Source organism: Ranitomeya imitator, chromosome 10, assembly GCF_032444005.1.
Source record: "Ranitomeya imitator isolate aRanImi1 chromosome 10, aRanImi1.pri, whole genome shotgun sequence".
Classification (NCBI taxonomy): Eukaryota; Metazoa; Chordata; class Amphibia; order Anura; family Dendrobatidae; genus Ranitomeya; species Ranitomeya imitator.
Genome location: NC_091291.1, coordinates 7,471,432 through 7,492,374, shown reverse-complemented (window position 1 = coordinate 7,492,374; position 20,943 = coordinate 7,471,432). Strand labels below are relative to the sequence as shown.

Sequence of the window (20,943 nt, the reverse complement as noted above, 5' to 3'; positions counted from 1 at the left end):
ACCAGTTATGATTAATCTAGCATTTAGTAATGGCATACTAATAATAATAATTGGATAATAACGCCTTCCACATGGTGATTGGTTTTGGAGATGGTGCTGCGGCAGCGCTCTGTGTGCCGCCAGCACAGGACTCGGCCTCCGCACTCCTTGCATACACGTTGTGTCTTCCTGCAGCAGCACGTGGACCATGATTGATGCTCCTGTGTCTGCAGTTTGTGGCGCTACGTGCCAGTGTCAGCTCCTGCTGGTGGACATTGCTCAGTGGAAGCGCCGCACATCCAGGCTCATGTCATTAGGCGCCACAGTTCATTTTTGGGGCATTTGTGTTTTTTGCTTCACATATTACAAGCCTTTGCCTATTTCGCACGCAGGTTTTCTGTTATAGGTTTCATCTTTGTCCCTGGGCATTTTATACTTAATTAGGTGGCAGCGGATTGATCAGCGTAGTAGTGAGTCCACCGATAAAGTGCCAGGCCGGCGCACAGAGCGCTTTACTACCAGCAGCTGCATTCACTTTCTATTGAAATCCAGTGTGTTTTTGATTTGTACATGAGTTCTGATAATTCCTTACATAATATCGGTGCCCCTGGTGTTCAGAGCCTATAGCAATCTGTATTATCATCTAGTCAGCCGAGTGCAGGAGGACACACATGCTCAGTCACCTCCATCTAATTAGCCGAGTGCTGAAGGACACACATGCTCAGTCACCTCCACCTAATGAACTGAGTGCTGGAGGACAGACATGCTCAGTTACCTCCTCCTAATGAGCCGAGTGCTGAAAGACACACATGCTCCGTCACCTTCCCCTAATGAACTGAGTGCTGAAAGACACACATGCTCAATCACCTCCCCCTAATGAACTGAGTGCTGGAGGACACACATGCTCAGTCACCTCCATCTAATTAGCTGAGTGCTGAAGGACACACATGCTCAGTCACCTCCACCTAATGAACTGAGTGCTGGAGGACACACATGCTCAGTCACCTCCCCCTAATGAACTGAGTGCTGGAGGACACACATGCTCAATCACCTCCCCCTAATGAACTGAGTGCTAGAGGACACACATGCTCAGTCACCTCCCCCTAATGAACTGAGTGCTGGAGGACACACATGCTCAGTCACCTCCATCTAATTAGCTGAGTGCTGAAGGACACACATGCTCAGTCACCTCCTCCTAATGACCTGAGTGCTGGAGGACAGACACGCTCAGTCACCTCCTCCTAATGAACCGAGTGCTGGAGGACACACACGCTCAGTCACCTCCTCCTAATGAACCGAGTGCTGGAGGACACACACGCTCAGTCACCTCTTCCTAATGAGCAGAGTGCTGGAGGACACACATGCTCAGTCACCTCCTCCTAATGACCTGAGTGCTGGAGGACACACATGCTCAGTCACCTCCTTCTAATGAGCCGAGTGCTGGAGGACACACACGTTCAGTCATCTCCTCCTAATGACCTGAGTGCTGGAGGACACACATGCTCAGTCACCTCCTCCTAATGACCTGAGTGCTGGAGGACACACATGCTCAGTCACCTCCTTCTAATGAGCGGAGTGCTGGAGGACACACATGCTCAGTCACCTCCTCCTGATGAGCAAAGTGCTGGAGGACACACACGGTCTCAATGGTCTAATAAAACACTTTATAACGGCGCCCAGTAACCGGTTCTGCTTGTTTAACCCTTTAAGTGCTCTGCAAATGCTACGACACATGATTTTAGACACATAAAAAAATTCTCATGATGACTTAAAATGGATGGAGTGTAGGTGGCACTAAAATTAGAGGTTGTCCAGGACTTGGATATGGATGGCTTGCCCTCAGTGGGGGTCCAATGCCCCCACTACAGAAACAGCACAGCGCCGTGCATTGTGTAGTGGCCACTCTCGGTACTGCAGCTCTGATCTCTAGATGCTCTTGTATACTGTACAACTTGTGCTGCTCCCAGGTGCGACTATTCCTAATATTTGGTCATAAATGGAGAAAAATGCACACGGCACCTAGGCCTAATGTGGGGACACAAGGGTTCAGATAATAAGATTGTCCTGTTGTCTTTATTCCTGACCACATGGCCACTGCAGGGTGCCCTGCTCTCCTCCCTGCTAAGACCTGGGGAGGGCGCTCTAGCTTTGCACACGTTGCCGTATCTTGCAGAACTTTTGAAAAAGAGGCATCCTGGGTGCAATCATCACCTTTCACCCCACAGAGGCTTTTGGGCAGGGGCGAATAGACCATTGGTGCAACATGGGGACCAAGAGATAAGGGGCCACATCCACCTCCAAAGCAAGGAGAACTGTGCACAATGAGGAGCTATTGGACTGCAATATTGTGTACTTGCACAGGGAGGGGTCTCTTATGTCTCTGTCCATCAGTGCTTGGAAGTGGGGGGCCCTGCTTCCCTGGACTGGCCCATTGGATGTCCTTCTTTGGGGTCTTTATGTGTGAACTTTACTAGAGACATGCACTTCCAAGATCTGACCACTTGGTGGCGCATGGTATCAGAGAAATAACTCTGATCTGTTGATGGGACGAGTAGTGGTGACAAGCGGTACTGCAACTGGCACAGCAGCGCACCCACTACCCGTGGATTTTATCAAGTGTTCCCTATAAATAGCAGAACTGGTCGAATCTTTATGGACGGCGCTAAAGAATCTTAATGCGTATAAACAAGTCGTGTGAGAGGTGGCACATCCCCTTTAACCAGACTTTACTTTCAATTAAAGGGCCGCACCCCCTTTACGTATAACTCCTATATACATAGGGGGAAAGTGGAAAAAGCATCGTAAATGCAAATTGCTACCATTTGTAACTTCCTTATGCTCCTGTTTTATTGTGATAAAGGACGGGCGAGAATCTCAGGTTTCATTCTGGAGGCGCTGTCCCTGGTGTACAGAGGTATACAGAGGCATACAGCGTCCGCCGGGACATGCAAGATGATGGAGCTGCCCCGATACCCCCCTACAATGCAAACCGACGTCCTCATGTCAAAGTATGTGGAAACCGTCACTAATGTGGTGGTCACCCAGCCCGCCGTGGTGGTCGCCCGGCCCGCCGTGGTGATACTGCCGCCAGCTGTCTATCCGGATTACATGACTAGATCCATCCTGAATTTAATATTCTGTTTCTTTCCTCTGGCGATTATGGCGCTCATTTTCTCCATAAAGGTAAAAAAAAAAACTTATTAATGGGATTTATTAAAATCTATACCTTAATAAATGTATTAAACATTTTGCTCCCATATCCCCGAAAAATAGGCTCTTGGACCCCCTTAATATGCCCAATAGGGAGTATAAATGATGGGGCAGCCTGATTTGATCACTTGGGGTGGGTAAGGGGTGAATGCCTGCTCTGCCCCAAATCCTGTTGATCCTGATGTTTGAGAGTTTGTTACACTTGTGTCCTCTGTGATTCCACCAGGCTGACCTCTCCAGCCTGATAGATCGTTACCCTTCTATCGGTGCAGGTAATCGATCAGTTCCCGGGGTCCGAACTTGTAAACGATTGTCTGACTGTAACGAGATCTTGATACTGAACATGATTAGAAAATTAACAAAAAAAGTTTGTTAGAAAGTTGCAAAACTTTGTGTGTTCACACAGTGTTGTAACTTTACTTTTTTTTTTTGCTTTGATTTTCTAAAAAAAAAAAGCAATTTTAATGCAAATCTGGAAAGTTGTAGCAAAGGTAACCCTAAAGAGAAGACCGTATGGATGATGGGAGACTCAATGTCACGTGTTGTTCAGAAGAATTGCAGAATTATAATCCATTCCTGATGTTCCTTTCCCTTCAGACTCGCAAAGCAAATTCTCATCTGGATTCTGCATCAGCCGCCCGTTACTCCAGCTCCGCTTACTCCTGGAACAGGGGATCCTCGGCGGTCGGCTTCTGTATCTACATAACCTGGATAGTTTGTGTCATATACTTTAATGTGTAACGCGACATGGACCGAAGCTTCTGAAGAGGAGGCAAAAACTTCAGGAAATCAGGAAATTCCAAATTTTATCCTGAATAACTTGATATTGACTTTTATCTCTTAGAACTTTCTGCGGTGACCGGACCCGAACCTCGTAGAGGCAGGAAGATTTATCAAACTTGTTCATAATAAAGTCTAATCCTCAGTCTGTGTGACCTCCTGAAATACATTGTGTGATAGAATGTCTATATACCTCCATATAACGTCAGCACACTCCTCTACTGAAATACTCCTTCTACAATGCAGGCCTATTATGTCATCATACTCCTCTTATAAAACACTCGGTATACTTCTTCCTCCAGGACCCTCCAATTTATAACATTCCTCTCATAAAAGACTCTGTGCTGCTGCGGACCTCGTTACTTTCTCTATCCAACTCTTAGCTTGTCACTTGTAATTTTAACACACACACACTCCTCATCTGAAATACTGTGCTACCCTACCACTGTTTAAAGGGACTCTTGCAATCTTGCCTTGCGCAGGCGTGTATTATGGAGGACAGAGAATGAACGTCAATCTAATATTGTAGCCAGCAGGTAAGGAAAGGGTGAATCAAACACCCGAAAACCCCGCCTCTATGGCTGAAGATTGTTCCCTCCAAATTCAGGTGACAGAGTCCCTTTAACTTTGTGACTCTCACATAATCAGCACATTATTTTCCAGAAATGCTCTGTGCTGCGAGACCTACTTCTTTCTAGGTACCTGCGGCCTCCAATATGGTTAGCATGCTGCTCCCCTAAAACACTCTGTGCTGCTGAGACCTCCTATATATATATAGGTCAACCTGTCAGTAAATAGTTAACACAGATTTACACAGTTAGCAGCAGATTTACTGTCACCTGTAGAAATTTACAATCAAGGAAATTGTTAGGAGGGCATTTCAACGATAACTTTTTTTTTAAAAAGTTAAAGGAAAACACAAGTAATAAAAACCGTCAGTAAATCTAGAATAGAATCAGTGGAAATCAACACAAACATGACAAATAAAATGAATGAAAGCGGATAAGAAATACAAAAAAAAAGATTAAAAAAAAAAAAAGAAAACCCGTAGATATAATTCTATGAGTCGAGTATATTTAGAATTTAGGAGATTGAAGTAAAAAAAGAAGGTAACATAATTTAACTGCTCCCAATGCGCGCCCCTATACTTAATTTAGCCCTGTGAGTTTGCACTTAACCCTGCTGTTGTCTTCGGTCTGCGGAGACCGATTTTGCACTTTGGTATTTTTTGGGGTGTTCAAGATGCGGTTCTGAAACTTGTGGTTGATTGACTTAAATGAGGATGGGTCGGTCGGCCACGGGTTTCAGAGCCGCATCTTGAATATTTTAAAGAATATTGAAGTGCAAGGTCGGTCGTTTTTGACCGAAGACAACAGCAGGGTAAGTCTACTAAGCCTGATCTCATTACAGACCCCTCCTCAGTTTGAACCCCACAGCTTAGAGGGGTGATATGACCTCTATCTGCTAAGAGGACATACTCCATATTTTAGGAGTCAAGGAGGCGGAGCTAAGACTGCACATTGTTTTGCACATTTCTGTGCTGTTCGTGCGGGGGTCAGTGATTCCCATCAGTTCAGCATGGATAGGGCCCTGTGCAGACGTTCTCATTTTCGGAGTCCGGATCCCTTTAAATGTCCGTTGGCAGATCAGGGTCTGCAACGTCTTCAATTTGTTGATTTTAGGATTATTTTCCAGAGAAATTTTCCAGGTCCGCACTGGAAAGTCTAACAAGGTGGCGCCTCCCTGTATATATAGGACCAGGACCTGTGATCCTCCAACGTGAAGGGACCCAGGACCGGATCTGGGACGACCGTCTCCAGAAACCTGAGAACGTGGCCGAAGAATGGACAGAAACATGGAGACTAATGGGCAAGAAAGTAACAAGATTGGCCCCCGCGGACCCCTGGAATGTCCTCCCTATACCATGTACCCAATGACAGATGTAAACCCATACAGCCCCCCACCATACACCCCGAACCCACCACAGCCATGCTCAACTCAACCCTCATTCTTTGTGGTGACTGACCAGCCGAAAATGGTGGATCCCTATCAACCGGCCATTAAGGATCACTTATATTGCTCCATCGCCAACCTGCTCTGCTGCAATCTGCTCCTCGGGACCTTCGCCCTTGTGTTCTCTGTAAAGGTAAGGGCTGCGGGTGCAATCATAGAATAATGGGGTGAGAGGTTAGGGTACATGGCAGCAATCATATTCCTCAACCTTCTAATGTCTGAATATAATGCGACATGCAGCAAAGACCGACACACAAGTGGGGGAGACATTAGTCAGGGGTCCGTCACCCTGAGGGAAATGTCAGCTGAAATTACCGGACCAGGGGAGGTCGGAGAAGACTCAACACAAAGAAATGATTGACGCGTCGCGTTCTACTGAAGGGAACTGGGGCCCAGTCACCAACTGCAGATTATACTGGAAAAACCTGTTCTACTGGGATCACAGCAAATATTAGACCACTGGGCACAAACATTGGTATTTCCATTCAACGCCTACTGTGAAGTGTTTACATCCTGCCTGACCTGTCCACATCCATCTATTACCTATCTATCATCTATTATCTATCTATTATCTATCTATTATCTATCTATATTATCTATCTATTATCTATCTATTATCTATCATCTATTATCTATCTATTATCTATCTATTATCTATCTATCTATCTATTATCTATCTATCTATTATCTATCTATTATCTATCTATTATCTATCTATTATCTATCTATTATCTATCTATCTATCTATTATCTATCTATTATCTATCTATTATCTATCTATTATCTATCTATCTATCTATTATCTATCTATTATCTATCTATTATCTATCTATTATCTATCTATCTATCTATTATCTATCATCTATTATCTATCTATATTATCTATCTATTATCTATCTATTATCTATCATCTATTATCTATCTATTATCTATCATCTATTATCTATCTATTATCTATCTATCTATCTATTATCTATCTATGTATTATCTATCTATGTATTATCTATCACTATCTATTATCTATCTATTATCTATCTATCTATTATCTATCTATTATCTATCTATCTATTATCTATCATCTATTATCTATCTATTATCTATCTATCTATCTATTATCTATCTATGTATTATCTATCTATGTATTATCTATCACTATCTATTATCTATCTATTATCTATCTATCTATCTATTATCTATCTATTATCTATCTATGTATTATCTATCTATATATTATCTATCACTATCTATTATCTATCTATCATCTATTATCTATCTATTATCTATCTATCTATTATCTATCTATTATCTATCTATCTATTATCTATCACTATCTATTATCTATCTATCATCTATTATCTATCTATTATCTATCTATTATCTATCTATCTATCTATTATCTATCTATTATCTATATATCTATTATCTATCACTATCTATCTATTATCTATCTATTATCTATCACTATCTATTATCTATCTATTATCTATCTATCTATTATCTATCTATTATCTATCTATGTATTATCTATCTATCTATTATCTATCATTATCTATTATCTATCTATCATCTATTATCTATCTATCTATTATCTATCACTATCTATTATCTATCTATGTATTATCTATCTATGTATTATCTATCTATCTATTATCTATCATTATCTATTATCTATCTATCATCTATTATCTATCTATCTATTATCTATCTATTATCTATCTATCTATTATCTATCACTATCTATTATCTATCTATCTATTATCTATCTATGTATTATCTATCTATTATCTATCATTATCTATTATCTATCTATCATCTATTATCTATTATCTATCTATTATCTATCTATTATCTATCACTATCTATTATCTATCTATGTATTATCTATCTATGTATTATCTATTATCTATCACTATCTATTATCTATCTCTATGTATCTTCTATCTATCTATCTATTATCTATCTATCCAGGAGTCACTCAGCCATCTCAGACAGATGTCTGTCCAGCCTCCGAAGACTTCCATTGGAGGAGAACTCACCACCTCTCATGGCCGCCTGTTACTCATTGATCACCCTCACTGTCACCCATCTAATCTCTAATCTGTATCTTCTCCCTTTCACTTTCTTCCCATTGCTTCTCGTGTTTCAATGTGTAGATGAGAATAATGATGATCCTTCTACACTGTGACGACCCCTCAGATATTTGTAGACAGCTATTAAGTCTCCTCTCAGTCTTCTTTTTTTGCAGCTGAACATTCCCTGATCCTTTACCCGTTCCTTGTAGGACATACTTTGCCGTCCGCTCACCATCCTGGTCGCTCTCCTCTGATATCCATTATCTATCTTTCTTCTTGTATATATAATATACTTTTCCCTTTTCCCCCCAGACCCGCTCCTCCATCAGGTTTGGGTACTCCGTTGCCGCGGCCGGTTACTCCCGCACAGCGAGCACCTTCAATGTGATCGGCTTCATCCTGGGGATCACCACGCACCTGATCTGGATCTCCTTGATCATTTATTGGGCCGTGACGCACGATGAAGCCCGGAAGTTTCTACAATGGATCCAGCATCAGTCTCTACACTAATGACCATCGTTATTGTGGGCGGCGGAGGTTCACACTGATACATTGTAACAAACCCTCAGCTCAACAATTACAGATTCTTTATTTTTCTGTTAAGTGAATAATCCGGTAAGATGGAGAGCTGATCCCTATGTTCAGTGCCGTCACATAATTGATGGATGTGAAATCACAGTGAATTCATGATATTTTCTTTCTGGGGAAACATGTTTAACCCTTTGATACCTGACACTTCTCCAGAGTGGGCCCCTGTCTGTGTGTGATTGTCAGCAGCACTCACAGGGTGTCACATTGGTGTCATAAGTTTCTGCCTAATTGTTCTGTTCCCATCAATAAAGTTTATTTACATTCATTTGATACATTGTTTCTATCATTAAAGTAGATGATGTGATGGCTGCCTCTATCACTCTGCATCTATGCTTCCTCTATCACCCTACCCCTCTGCTACCTCTACGACTTTGCCCCTCTGCTCCCTCTATGACTCAGCACCTCTGCTTCCTCTATCACTCTGCTACCTCTATGACTCAGCACCTCTGCTTCCTCTATCACTCTGCTACCTCTATGACTCAGCACCTCTGCTTCCTCTATCACTCTGCTACCTCTATGACTCTGTCCCTCTACGACTCTGCACCGCTGCTACCTCTATCACTCTGCCACTCTGCTTCCTCTATCACCCTACCACTCTGCTACCTCTACGACTCTACCCCTCTGCTGCCTCTTTAACTCTGCACCTCTGCTACCTCTATGACTCAGCCCCTCTGCTTCCTCTATCACCCTACCCCTCTGCTACCTCTACGACTCTACCCCTCTGCTACCTCTACGACTTTGCCCCTCTGCTCCCTCTATGACTCAGCACCTCTGCTTCCTCTATCACTCTGCTACCTCTATGACTCTGTCCCTCTACGACTCTGCACCGCTGCTACCTCTATCACTCTGCCACTCTGCTTCCTCTATCACCCTACCACTCTGCTACCTCTACGACTTTGCCCCTCTGCTCCCTCTATGACTCAGCACCTCTGCTTCCTCTATCACTCTGCTACCTCTATGACTCTGTCCCTCTACGACTCTGCACCGCTGCTACCTCTATCACTCTGCCACTCTGCTTCCTCTATCACCCTACCACTCTGCTACCTCTACGACTTTGCCCCTCTGCTCCCTCTATGACTCAGCACCTCTGCTTCCTCTATCACTCTGCTACCTCTATGACTCTGTCCCTCTACGACTCTGCACCGCTGCTACCTCTATCACTCTGCATCTATGCTTCCTCTATCACCCTACCCCTCTGCTACCTCTACGACTTTGCCCCTCTGCTCCCTCTATGACTCAGCACCTCTGCTTCCTCTATCACTCTGCTACCTCTATGACTCTGTCCCTCTACGACTCTGCACCGCTGCTACCTCTATCACTCTGCATCTATGCTTCCTCTATCACCCTACCCCTCTGCTACCTCTACGACTTTGCACCTCTGCTACCTCTATGACTCAGCCCCTCTGCTTCCTCTATGACTCAGCCCCTCTGCTTCCTCTATCACCCTACCCCTCTGCTACCTCTATGACTCTGCCCCTCTGCTACCTCTACGACTCTACCCCCCTGATGCCTTTTTCACTCTGCACCTCTGCTATCTCTATGACTCAGCACCTCTGCTACCTCTATCACTCTGCCCCTCTGCTACCTCTACAACTCTGCCCCTCTGCTACCTCTACAACTCTGCCCCTCTGCTACCTCTACGACTCTGCACCTCTGCTACCTCTACGACTCTGCACCTCTGCCCCTCTGCTACCTCTATGACTCTGCATCTCTGCTACCTCTAAGACTCTGCACCTCTGCTACCTCTATGACTCTGCACCTCTGCCCATCTGCTACCTCTACAACTCTGCACCTCTGCCCTTCTGCTACCGCTATGACTCTGCATCTCTGCTACCTCTACGACTTTGCACCTCTGCTGCCTCTACGACTCTACCCCTCTGCTGCCTCTTTCACTCTGCACCTCTGCTACCTCTACAACTCTACCCCTCTGCTGCCTCTTTCACTCTGCACCTCTGCTACCTCTACGACTCTGCACCTCTGCTTCCTCTATGACTCTGCACCTCTGCTACCTCTACGATTCTGCAACTCTGCCCTTCTGCTACCTCTATGACTCTGCATCTCTGCTACCGCTAAGACTCTGAATCTCTGCTATCTCTATGACTCTGCACCTCTGCTGCCTCTTTGACTTTGCACCTCTGCAATTCTACCCCTCTGCTACCTCTATGACTCTGCACCTCTGCTGCCTCTGCCTCCTCCACAACTCAGCACCTCTGTTACCTCCACAACTCTGCTACGTGTAGAAATCTGCATCTCTGCACCTTTATTGCCCTTGCTCCCCTGCACCCACCATCACTTCCCCTGCACCCACCACCGCGCTCTAGTGATCTGCACCACAGAGGGGCTGATTGCAGTTCTCCATGTGGCCAGTGGGGCAGTGCTGAGCAGAATGAACTAGAGAAGTGTCATTACTTACTCATTCCTTGCTGTGGCCCCTCCACATTGACCAGCAGTGGGGGCCCGGGATCACAGTGACACATTTGCTCTTTATAATGATGAAATCCTCTTTTTGTGTCTTCATCCAGATTTTCAATAATTTTCCCTGTAAAGCTGACGCTCAACGTGCTGTGCCTGTGAATGTGCTCTATTGTCCTCTGTTATCAGGCACTTTAGACATAAGGTGACAGGTTTCCTGGTAACGTCCCCTTGGGCTACAATATAACAAACATTGACCTTGCCGACCATTGTTCGCTCTGACTGATGATTCCATAGAATGGTGAAGAGTCATCACTTCTGGTCAGGAGAAGCCACCTCAGATGTATCCACCACCGCCGTACACCAAACATGGCAACCAAGCCCAACCGTATCAGCCCGGCTCCATCAACCAGCCTCCACCACCTTACCACACTCCACCAGGACCAATGCCAACCCAACCACATGGCCACCTCACGGTGGTCACTACAGCTCAGTACGTGGTGGCCATGCCTCAGGCTGCCTACAGGGACCACACCGGCCTCTCCCTCCTCAATACCATCCTCTGCTGCCTGCCCCTTGGGATTGTGGCTTTCATATTCTCCTCCAAGGTGAGTGCCCCCTCCTCCAATAGCTCAATGGTAATAACAAACACTGCCACCTGCTGGACAGGGCAGGTACTGACAGTGATGTGTTGATCTCTCCACTAGAGGGCGCATTACACCTTCTTGCCATAGTACGCAGCTCTCAGGCGTAGATATAGGGGTCCTCTGTGCATTAGGTATGTGGATGAAGCCCCTTATTTTGCAGATTCATCATGGGGTCACCGGGTGTCTTATGAGCCCAGGAAACTAATATTCGAACTGATAAGTAAAATATGATGCACTGCGCCTTTAACCGCTTCACAACCTAGAATATATTATTATGTCCTATATCGGGTGTGGATACACGGAGCGGTGTGATACATCTGCCACTAAAAGAGGAAGCTTTGTTTACTTTTCCTGTCCGACGTGGAAAGTTCAGAAAGTTTGCAAATCACTTTAATAGGAGATTTGTAAAAAAAAATTTTTGCATATAAATGGCTTAAAAAACAGCTCTTCCCCAATCTGCCTTGGGAATGCGGATATTGGCCCTAAAAGTGACCTGCAAAGTTTCCACTTAAATAAATAACTTAAAGTTTACTGCAATGTGTCAATGGCCCCCCGAGAGCTGCAGATTCAGTCTCCTAATGAAGCTGGGAAATAACGTGAGAAAAGGAATCTCTGGGCCGTAAAAGTCGGAGTTATTAAAACAGAAATATATGTAATTAATGGTGAAATACTGAAAACCAAAGTTACTGGGATTTTATATGTCCTTCGCCTCCTCCTCCTAAAATGCCACCAAGAAAAGAGAGAAAAAAAAAGTTGTAAGTCCCGTTAATGGACAGCATGCCATAGAGAAAAATATATGGTATATATATAAAAGAAAAAAAGTTTTCCGGAAATGGCGACACAAGCCGACTTAAAAAAAAAAGAAATTCATATTGTTTTAAGCCACAAAAATGGTAGAATAACTGAGCAGGTTTCTCCTCGCCGCAGTCTGGAGAATTATGTCACTGGGTTATTTTAAAGGCACAATAAACACAGAAGAACAAACCCGGGAAACAATGGCGGCGTTGGGCTTCTTTTCACCGTGTCACCGCTCTTTTTCCCCGGATTCCATCTACACGGTCTTATTAAAACTGTATCTTGTCTCACCAAGAAAACAAGCTCTCATATGGGTGCAGTGATGGAAATGAAAAGTTCTGGCTCTTGGAAGAAGATGAAAAAATGAAAGTGCAAAAAACTGCCTCCATTATCAGTATCTGGTGACTGCCCATCCCCTCCATTATTAGTATCTGGTGACTGCCTGTCACCTCCATTATCAGTATCTGGTGACTGCCCGACCCCTCCATCATTAGTATCTGGTGACTGCCCGACCCCTCCATCATCAGTATCTGGTGACTGCCCATCCCCTCCATTATTAGTATCTGGTGACTGCCCATCCCCTCCATTATTAGTATCTGGTGACTGCCCATCCCCTCCATCATCAGTATCTGGTGACTGCCCATCCCCTCCATCATCAGTATCTGGTGACCACCCGTCACCTCCATCATCAGTATCTAGTGACTGCCCTTCATCTCCATCATCAGTATCTGGTGACCGCCTCCATCATCAGTATCTGGTGACCACCTGTCCCCTCCATCATCAGTATCTGGTGACTACCCGTCTCCTCCATCATCAGTATCTGGTGACCGCCCGTCACCTCCATCATCAGTATCTAGTGACCGCCCGTCACCTCCATCATCAGTATCTGGTGACCGCCTCCATCATCAGTATCTGGTGACCACCTGTCCCCTCCATCATCAGTATCTGGTGACTACCCGTCTCCTCCATCATCAGTATCTGGTGACCGCCCGTCACCTCCATCATCAGTATCTAGTGACCGCCCGTCACCTCCATCATCAGTATCTGGTGACCGCCTCCATCATCAGTATCTGGTGACCACCTGTCCCCTCCATCATCAGTATCTGGTGACTACCCGTCTCCTCCATCATCAGTATCTGGTGACTACCCGTCTCCTCCATCATCAGTATCTGGTGACCGCCCATCCCCTCCATCATCAGTATCTGGTGACCGCCCGTCTCCTCCGTTCATCAGTGACTGGTGACCGCCCGTCGCCTCCATTATCAGTATCTGGTGACTGCCCGTCCCCTCCATCATTAGTATCTGGTGACAGCCCATCCCCTCCATTATTAGTATCTGGTGACTGCCTGTCACCTCCATCATCAGTATCTGGTGACCGCCCGTCCCCTCCATCATCAGTATCTGGTGACCGCCTGTCTCCTCCATCATCAGTATCTGGTGACCGCCTGTCGCCTCCATCATCAGTATCTGGTGACCGCCTGTCTCCTCCATCATCAGTATCTGGTGACCGCCCGTCCCCTCCATCATCAGTATCTGGTGACTGCCCGTCCCCTCCATTATTAGTATCTGGTGACCGCCCGTCCCCTCCATCATCAGTATCTGGTGACTGCCCATCCCCTCCATCATCAGTATCTGGTGACCACCCGTCTCCTCCATCATCAGTATCTGGTGATCGCCCGTCCCCTCCATCATTAGTATCTGGTGACTGCCCGTCCCCTCCATTATTAGTATCTGGTGACTGCCCGTCCCCTCCATTATTAGTATCTGGTGACCGCCCGTCCCCTCCATCATCAGTATCTGGTGACAGCCCATCCCCTCCATCATCAGTATCTGGTGACCACCCGTCTCCTCCATCATCAGTATCTGGTGACCGCCCGTCTCCTCCATCATCAGTGACTGGTGACCGCCCGTCGCCTCCATTATCAGTATCTGGTGACTGCCCGTCCCCTCCATCATTGGTATCTGGTGACAGCCCATCCCCTCCATTATTAGTATCTGGTGACTGCCCGTCCCCTCCATCATCAGTATCTGGTGACCGCCTGTCTCCTCCATCATCAGTATCTGGTGACCGCCCGTCCCCTCCATCATTAGTATCTGGTGACTGCCCGTCCCCTCCATTATTAGTATCTGGTGACTGCCCGTCCCCTCCATCATTAGTATCTGGTGACTGCCCGTCCCCTCCATTATTAGTATCTGGTGACTGCCTGTCACCTCCATCATCAGTATCTGGTGACCGCCCGTCCCCTCCATCATCAGTATCTGGTGACCGCCCGTCCCCTCCATCATTAGTATCTAGTGACTGCCCGTCCCCTCCATTATTAGTATCTGGTGACTGCCCGTCCCCTCCATTATTAGTATCTGGTGACTGCCCGTCCCCTATTAGTATCTGGTGACTGCCTGTCATCTCCATCATCAGTATCTGGTGACCACCCGTCCCATCCATCATCAGTATCTTGTGACCGCCTGCCGCCTCCATCACTTGTGTCAGTTCTGCCTCTACAGGTGATAGTGGCTGTGTTCACATGAAGGTTGGTACTAGGGCCGGACTAAAGGCTGGTGGCAGTAGTGGGCCACTCGAGTGTGCCGCTCTCGTCACACTCCCCCCGCCGTCGGCACACTCCCCCCACTGTTGGCACACTCCCCTGCTCTCGGCACACTCCCCCCGCTCTCGTCACACTCCTCCCGCTCTTGGCACACTCCCCCCGCTGTCGGCACACTCCCCTGTTGTGAGTTCTGTTTTTGGGCTCCCTCTGGTGGTTACTGATGGTACTGGGTGATTTGTGTTCTGCTGTCTCTGGTGTCCACCTGTTCTATTAGCATTTGGGAGTTTCCTATTTAACCGAGCTTTCTTGTCATTTCCCCGCCGGCTATCAAGGTTATCAGAGTGTTTTGTTACCTCAGCTTCTGGCTTCAGTAATCTTCAGGACAAGCTAAGTTTTTGATTTTCTTGTTCCACGTTTTGCTTTATTTTTGTCTTGTCCAGCTTTCATATAATTGTTTCTTTGCTGCTGGTTGCTCTAGTGGGCTGTAATTGCTCCTCATGTTCCATGAGTTGGAACATGAGTTCAAGTAATTACAGGATGGTTTTTTGAAGGGTTTTTTGCTGACCGCGCAGTTTACTTTTGTATCCTCTGCTATCTAGTTTTAGCGGGCCTCATTTTGCTGAATCTGTTTTCATACTGTGTATGTGCCTTCCTCTCATTTCACCGTCATTATATGTGGGGGGCTGCTATTTCTGTGGGGTGTTTCTCTGGAGGCAAGAGAGGTCTGTGTTTCTTCTAATAGGGGAAGTTAGATCTTCGACTGGTGCGAGACGTCTAGGATCAACGTAGGCACGTTCCCCGGCTATTGTTATTTGTGTGTTCAGGTTTAGGGTCGCGGTCAGCTCAGGTTCCATCACCCTAGAGCTCGTTGGTGCTTGTCCTTTTGTGATTCCCTGCCATTGGAATCTTGACACTCCCCCCACTGTCGGCACACTCCCCCCACTGTTAGCACACTCCCCCCGCTCTCGGCACATCCCCCCCGCTGTTGGCACACTCCCCCCGCTGTTGGCACACTCCCTCCGCTGTTGGCACACTCCCCCCGCTGTTGGCACACTCCCTCCGCTGTTGGCACACTCCCTCCGCTGTTGGCACACTCCCCCCGCTGTCGGCACACTCCCCCCGCACTCGGCACACTCCCCTCGCTGTCTGCACAAACCCCCCGGCACTCGGCACACTCCCCTCGCTGTCGGCACACTCCCCGGCGCCCCACATTCAACTATACCGGCGTCTATGATGCCGATCCAGTTGAATGCAATGATGGAGGAGAGAGCGTCTGCTGTCGCTCCCTCTCCCATCATTCCCTGCTCTGCCTCTGACACTGCGGGTGCGCGATGACGTCATATCATCACGTACCTGCTGTGTGTCGGGCGGGCAGACTGCAGCTGCCGAGACTGGAGCCGGGAGCAGCGCGGAGCATGAGGAAAGGTGGGGAGAGTGTTTTTTTCTTCTTATATATACATCAATGAGTGATTCCTGGATTGTACATTCTATGGGGCTGTGCTGCATTACATTCTATAGGGGTTGGCTGCATTACATTCTAAGGGGCTGTGCTGCATTACATTCTATAGGGGTTGGCTGCATTACATTCTAAGGGGCTGTGCTGCATTACATTCTATAGGGGTTGGCTGCATTACATTCTATGGGGCTGTGCTGCATTACATTCTATGGGGGTTGTGCTGCATTACATTCTATGGGGCTGTGCTGCATTACATTCTATGGGGCTGTGCTGCATTACATTCTATGGGGGCTGGCTGCATTACATTCTATGGGGCTGTGCTGCATTAAATTCTATGGGGCTGTGCTGCATTACATTTTATGGGGGCTGGCTGCATTACATTCTATGGGGCTGTGCTGCATTACATTCTATGGGGGCTGGCTGCATTACATTCTATGGGGCTGTGCTGCATTAAATTCTATGGGGCTGTGCTGCATTACATTTTATGGGGGCTGGCTGCATTACATTCTATGGGGCTGTGCTGCATTACATTCTATGGGGACTGGCTGCATTACATTCTATGGGGCTGTGCTGCATTACATTCTATGGGGACTGTGCTGAATTACATTCTATGGGGCTGTGCTGTATTACATTCTATGGAGGCTGTGCTGTATTACATTCTATGGGGCTGTGCTGTATTACATTCTATGGGGCTGTGCTGCATTACATTCTATGGGGCTGTGCTGCATTACATTCTATGGGGCTATGCTGTATTACATTCTATGGGGACTGAGCTGTATAACATTCTATGGGGACTGGCTGCATTACATTCTACGGGGGCTGTGCTGCATTACATTCTATGGGGGCTGTGCTGCATTACATTCTATGGGGGCTGGCTGCATTACATTCTATGGGGGCTGGCTGCATTACATTCTATGGGGACTGAGCTGTATTACATTCTATGGGGCTGTGCTGCATTACATTCTATAGGGGTTGGCTGCATTACATTCTAAGGGGCTGTGCTGCATTACATTCTATAGGGGTTGGCTGCATTACATTCTAAGGGGCTGTGCTGCATTACATTCTATAGGGGTTGGCTGCATTACATTCTATGGGGGCTGTGCTGCATTACATTCTATAGGGGTTGGCTGCATTACATTCTATGGGGCTGTGCTGCATTACATTCTATGGGGGTTGTGCTGCATTACATTCTATGGGGCTGTGCTGCATTACATTCTATGGGGCTGTGCTGCATTACATTCTATGGGGGCTGGCTGCATTACATTCTATGGGGACTGGCTGTATTACATTCTATGGGGACTGAGCTGTATTACATTCTATGGGGGCTGGCTGCATTACATTCTACGGGGGCTGTGCTGCATTACATTCTATGGGGGCTGTGCTTTATTACATTCTATGGGGGCTGTGCTGTATTACATTCTATGGGGGCTGGCTGCATTACATTCTATGGGGGCTGTGCTGCATTACATTTTATGGGGGCTGTTCTGCATTACATTCTATGGGGGCTGTGCTGCATTACATTCTATGGGGACTGGCTGCATTACATTCTATGGGGGCTGGCTGCATTACATTCTATGGGGGCTGTGCTGTATTACATTCTATGGGGACTGAGCTGTATTACATTCTATGGGGGCTGGCTGCATTACATTCTATGGGGACTGGCTGTATTACATTCTATGGGGACTGAGCTGTATTACATTCTATGGGGGCTGTGCTGCGTTACATTCTATGGGGGCTGGCTGCATTACATTCTACGGGGGCTGTGCTGCATTACATTCTACGGGGGCTGTGCTGCATTACATTCTATGGGGGCTGTGCTGTATTACGTTCTATGGGGACTGAGCTGTATTACATTCTATGGGGGCTGGCTGCATTACATTCTATGGGGACTGGCTGTATTACATTCTATGGGGACTGAGCTGTATTACATTCTATGGGGGCTGTGCTGCGTTACATTCTATGGGGGCTGGCTGCATTACATTCTACGGGGGCTGTGCTGCATTACATTCTACGGGGGCTGTGCTTTATTACATTCTTTGGGGCTGTGCTGCATTACATTCTATGGGGGCTGTGCTGTATTACATTCTACGGGGGCTGTGCTGCATTACATTCTATGGGGGCTGGCTGCATTACATTCTATGGGACTGTGCTGCATTACATTCTATGGGGGCTGGCTGCATTACATTCTATGGGGGCTGTGCTGTATTACATTCTATGGGGGCTGTGCTGTAATGCTGGATACAGCTGTAATTATATGTTATAGAGTCGTGTTACACTCCCCTCACTTCTTGTAACCTACAAGTGTACAAAGATATTATACAGTCACCATGTGACAAGTGGGCCTGTGTGACTTCAAATGCCAGGGCAGAATTTTTGTCCCAGTCCGGCCCTGGTTGATACAGTAATTAGCTGTGTAGGAGGCTGTGACCTGGGTGAGGAGCCACCTGGCAGCGGTTGGTTTCACACCTGCCCATTGTGTATGGGGTCTGATTCCCTAGAATGAGGGTGCGGCCATTGTGCTTCCCCTTCATCCTTCATTGGATCCTTTGTATCAGATCCGTTTTTGCTTTGTGTCTTGCAGTCGCGGGAGGCGCTGAGCGGAGGGGACCTGCCGCTGGCGGCTCATTACTCGGGCACCGCGCTGAGGCTGAACATGGCGGGGATCGTCCTGGGCTCCTGCGGGCACCTCGCCTGGATCACCTACGTCATTTACTACATTGTAACCCGCCACCAGTCCTTCCCGCACATGTGGGTCGTCTAGATGGCGGCTGACGGGCGATGACTTCACCATTGCTGTCAGTGAATGGAAACATTCTCTACACTCAGAGGCTGAACGCCTGGAATAATAATTATAATAATAATTTTTATTTATATAGCGCCAACATATTCCACAGCACTTTACAATTATGGAATACTTTGCACAGCTGAGGTTTCGTTACAATTATTGGGTGACGTCCTGTACAAACCAAAGTCGGATTCTGTTTAAAGGGACAGCGTCCTTAAAAATAAAAATGATTCTGTATCTTGGGAGATTTAAAGAGCGCCCTGCTTTCCATGGACCCTAAAGTTTCATACAATATTTACAGGTAGGAGATAATGAGGTTGACACCGAGGTTTGGGAACTGTCATGGCTGCTGTAGCAATATGTTCATGTGGCCTCTAGGGGTCTCACTACTTTTATGTGTGTTCTATATTCTTTGTTTTTGGAACTTGTTGGATGTTGTTGTACTCAGAATTCATGTAATGGAGGTTGAGACATGATGTGAATAAAGAGCCTGGAGATACTCACAGAGTGTGATTTATGACAGGATTCATCAAGCAGAACATGGTGGCAGCCGGGCACAGAACCTGCAAATTCTTAGAGCTTAAATGAGGCTGGAACTGCACAGATCACTGCAACTGTAAGTACAGATTCCCTGACAGTACAGAAAAATGGAGACTGGTCTGAAGCCCCCTCAGAGACTGGATGTCACTTCATGTAATCTGTCCCAGACTTGGAGACATTGGAAGGAAGAGTTTACACTGTATGTGGATCTGACTGTGGGCCCCACTGATGACAAACGGAAAGTAAAGCTGTTTTATTACCTAATTGGGGAAAATGGCAGAGAATTAGCCCACACCTTGCTCCCAGACACAGACAACCTCCTCCTAGCAGACATTGTGCAGGCTTTTGATAAACACTGTGACCCAAAGAAGAATGAGACAGTGGAAGATATAAGTTTTTCACAAGGAGGATAGTGAAAATGTGGACAGATATCTGACAGAGCTGAGGAGACTTGCAGAAACATGTGGCTTTGGAGAGATCAGGGACAGTCTAATCAAGGACAGAATGGTGTGTGGCATAAAGGACAGTCATCTCAAAGAAAGATTACGGAGAGAGGAAGGCATGACTTTAGAGAAATGTATGCAAATCTGCAGGGCTGCTGAGCTCACAAAGCACAGCCTGAAGATGATGGCAGGCACCAGTGAGAATGATGATGACAAGGTACATGCAGTATCTATGAAAGGAAAGACAGGACCAGACTACCCTATAAACACTGTCCACTGCAAGTATTGTGGGAAAAGACATGAGAGAGACAAAACCAAGTGTCCAGCATATGGGGAAACCTGCAGGTCATGTGGCAAGAAGAATCATTCCTCTGCTGTCTGCAGGCAAGGAAGAGGCAAACAGTACAGACAGCTCCACACTGTGACACCAGACACTGACAGTGCAGAGGACATTACATGGCGACAAATGCAGTCTACAACAGAGAAAGTCAATGTAGTCGGGCAGTCAGTAGTGAAGGATGCCAAGCAGCTTTATGCAACATTCTTGTTGGATGAGAAGCCCATTAGATTTCAGCTGGATTGTGGAGCAAGCTGCAATGTAATTTCATTTGATCTGCTAAACAAACAGGTTTCTATTGAGCCAACTGACAAGGTACTGGTGATGTACAACAAAAGTG

The 20,943-nt window shown here is 46.5% G+C and overlaps 1 protein-coding gene and 1 long non-coding RNA gene across 2 annotated transcripts; both read left to right on the top strand.

The window, feature by feature from the left end:
- Positions 1-2,493: 2,493 nt before the first annotated feature.
- On the top strand, positions 2,494-4,117 carry LOC138651987 (uncharacterized). The gene is made up of 2 exons (XR_011315553.1): positions 2,494-3,162; positions 3,787-4,117. It is a non-coding gene; the product is annotated as an uncharacterized lncRNA (long non-coding RNA).
- A 7,271-nt stretch (positions 4,118-11,388) lies between these two features.
- LOC138651395 (interferon-induced transmembrane protein 3-like) lies at positions 11,389-19,786 on the top strand. Its single transcript, XM_069741573.1, has 2 exons — positions 11,389-11,665; positions 19,080-19,786. Exons 1-2 carry the CDS (start codon positions 11,399-11,401, stop codon positions 19,257-19,259), a joined length of 447 nt encoding a protein of 148 aa, XP_069597674.1. The 5' UTR covers positions 11,389-11,398; the 3' UTR covers positions 19,260-19,786.
- The last annotated feature ends 1,157 nt before the right edge of the window (positions 19,787-20,943 follow it).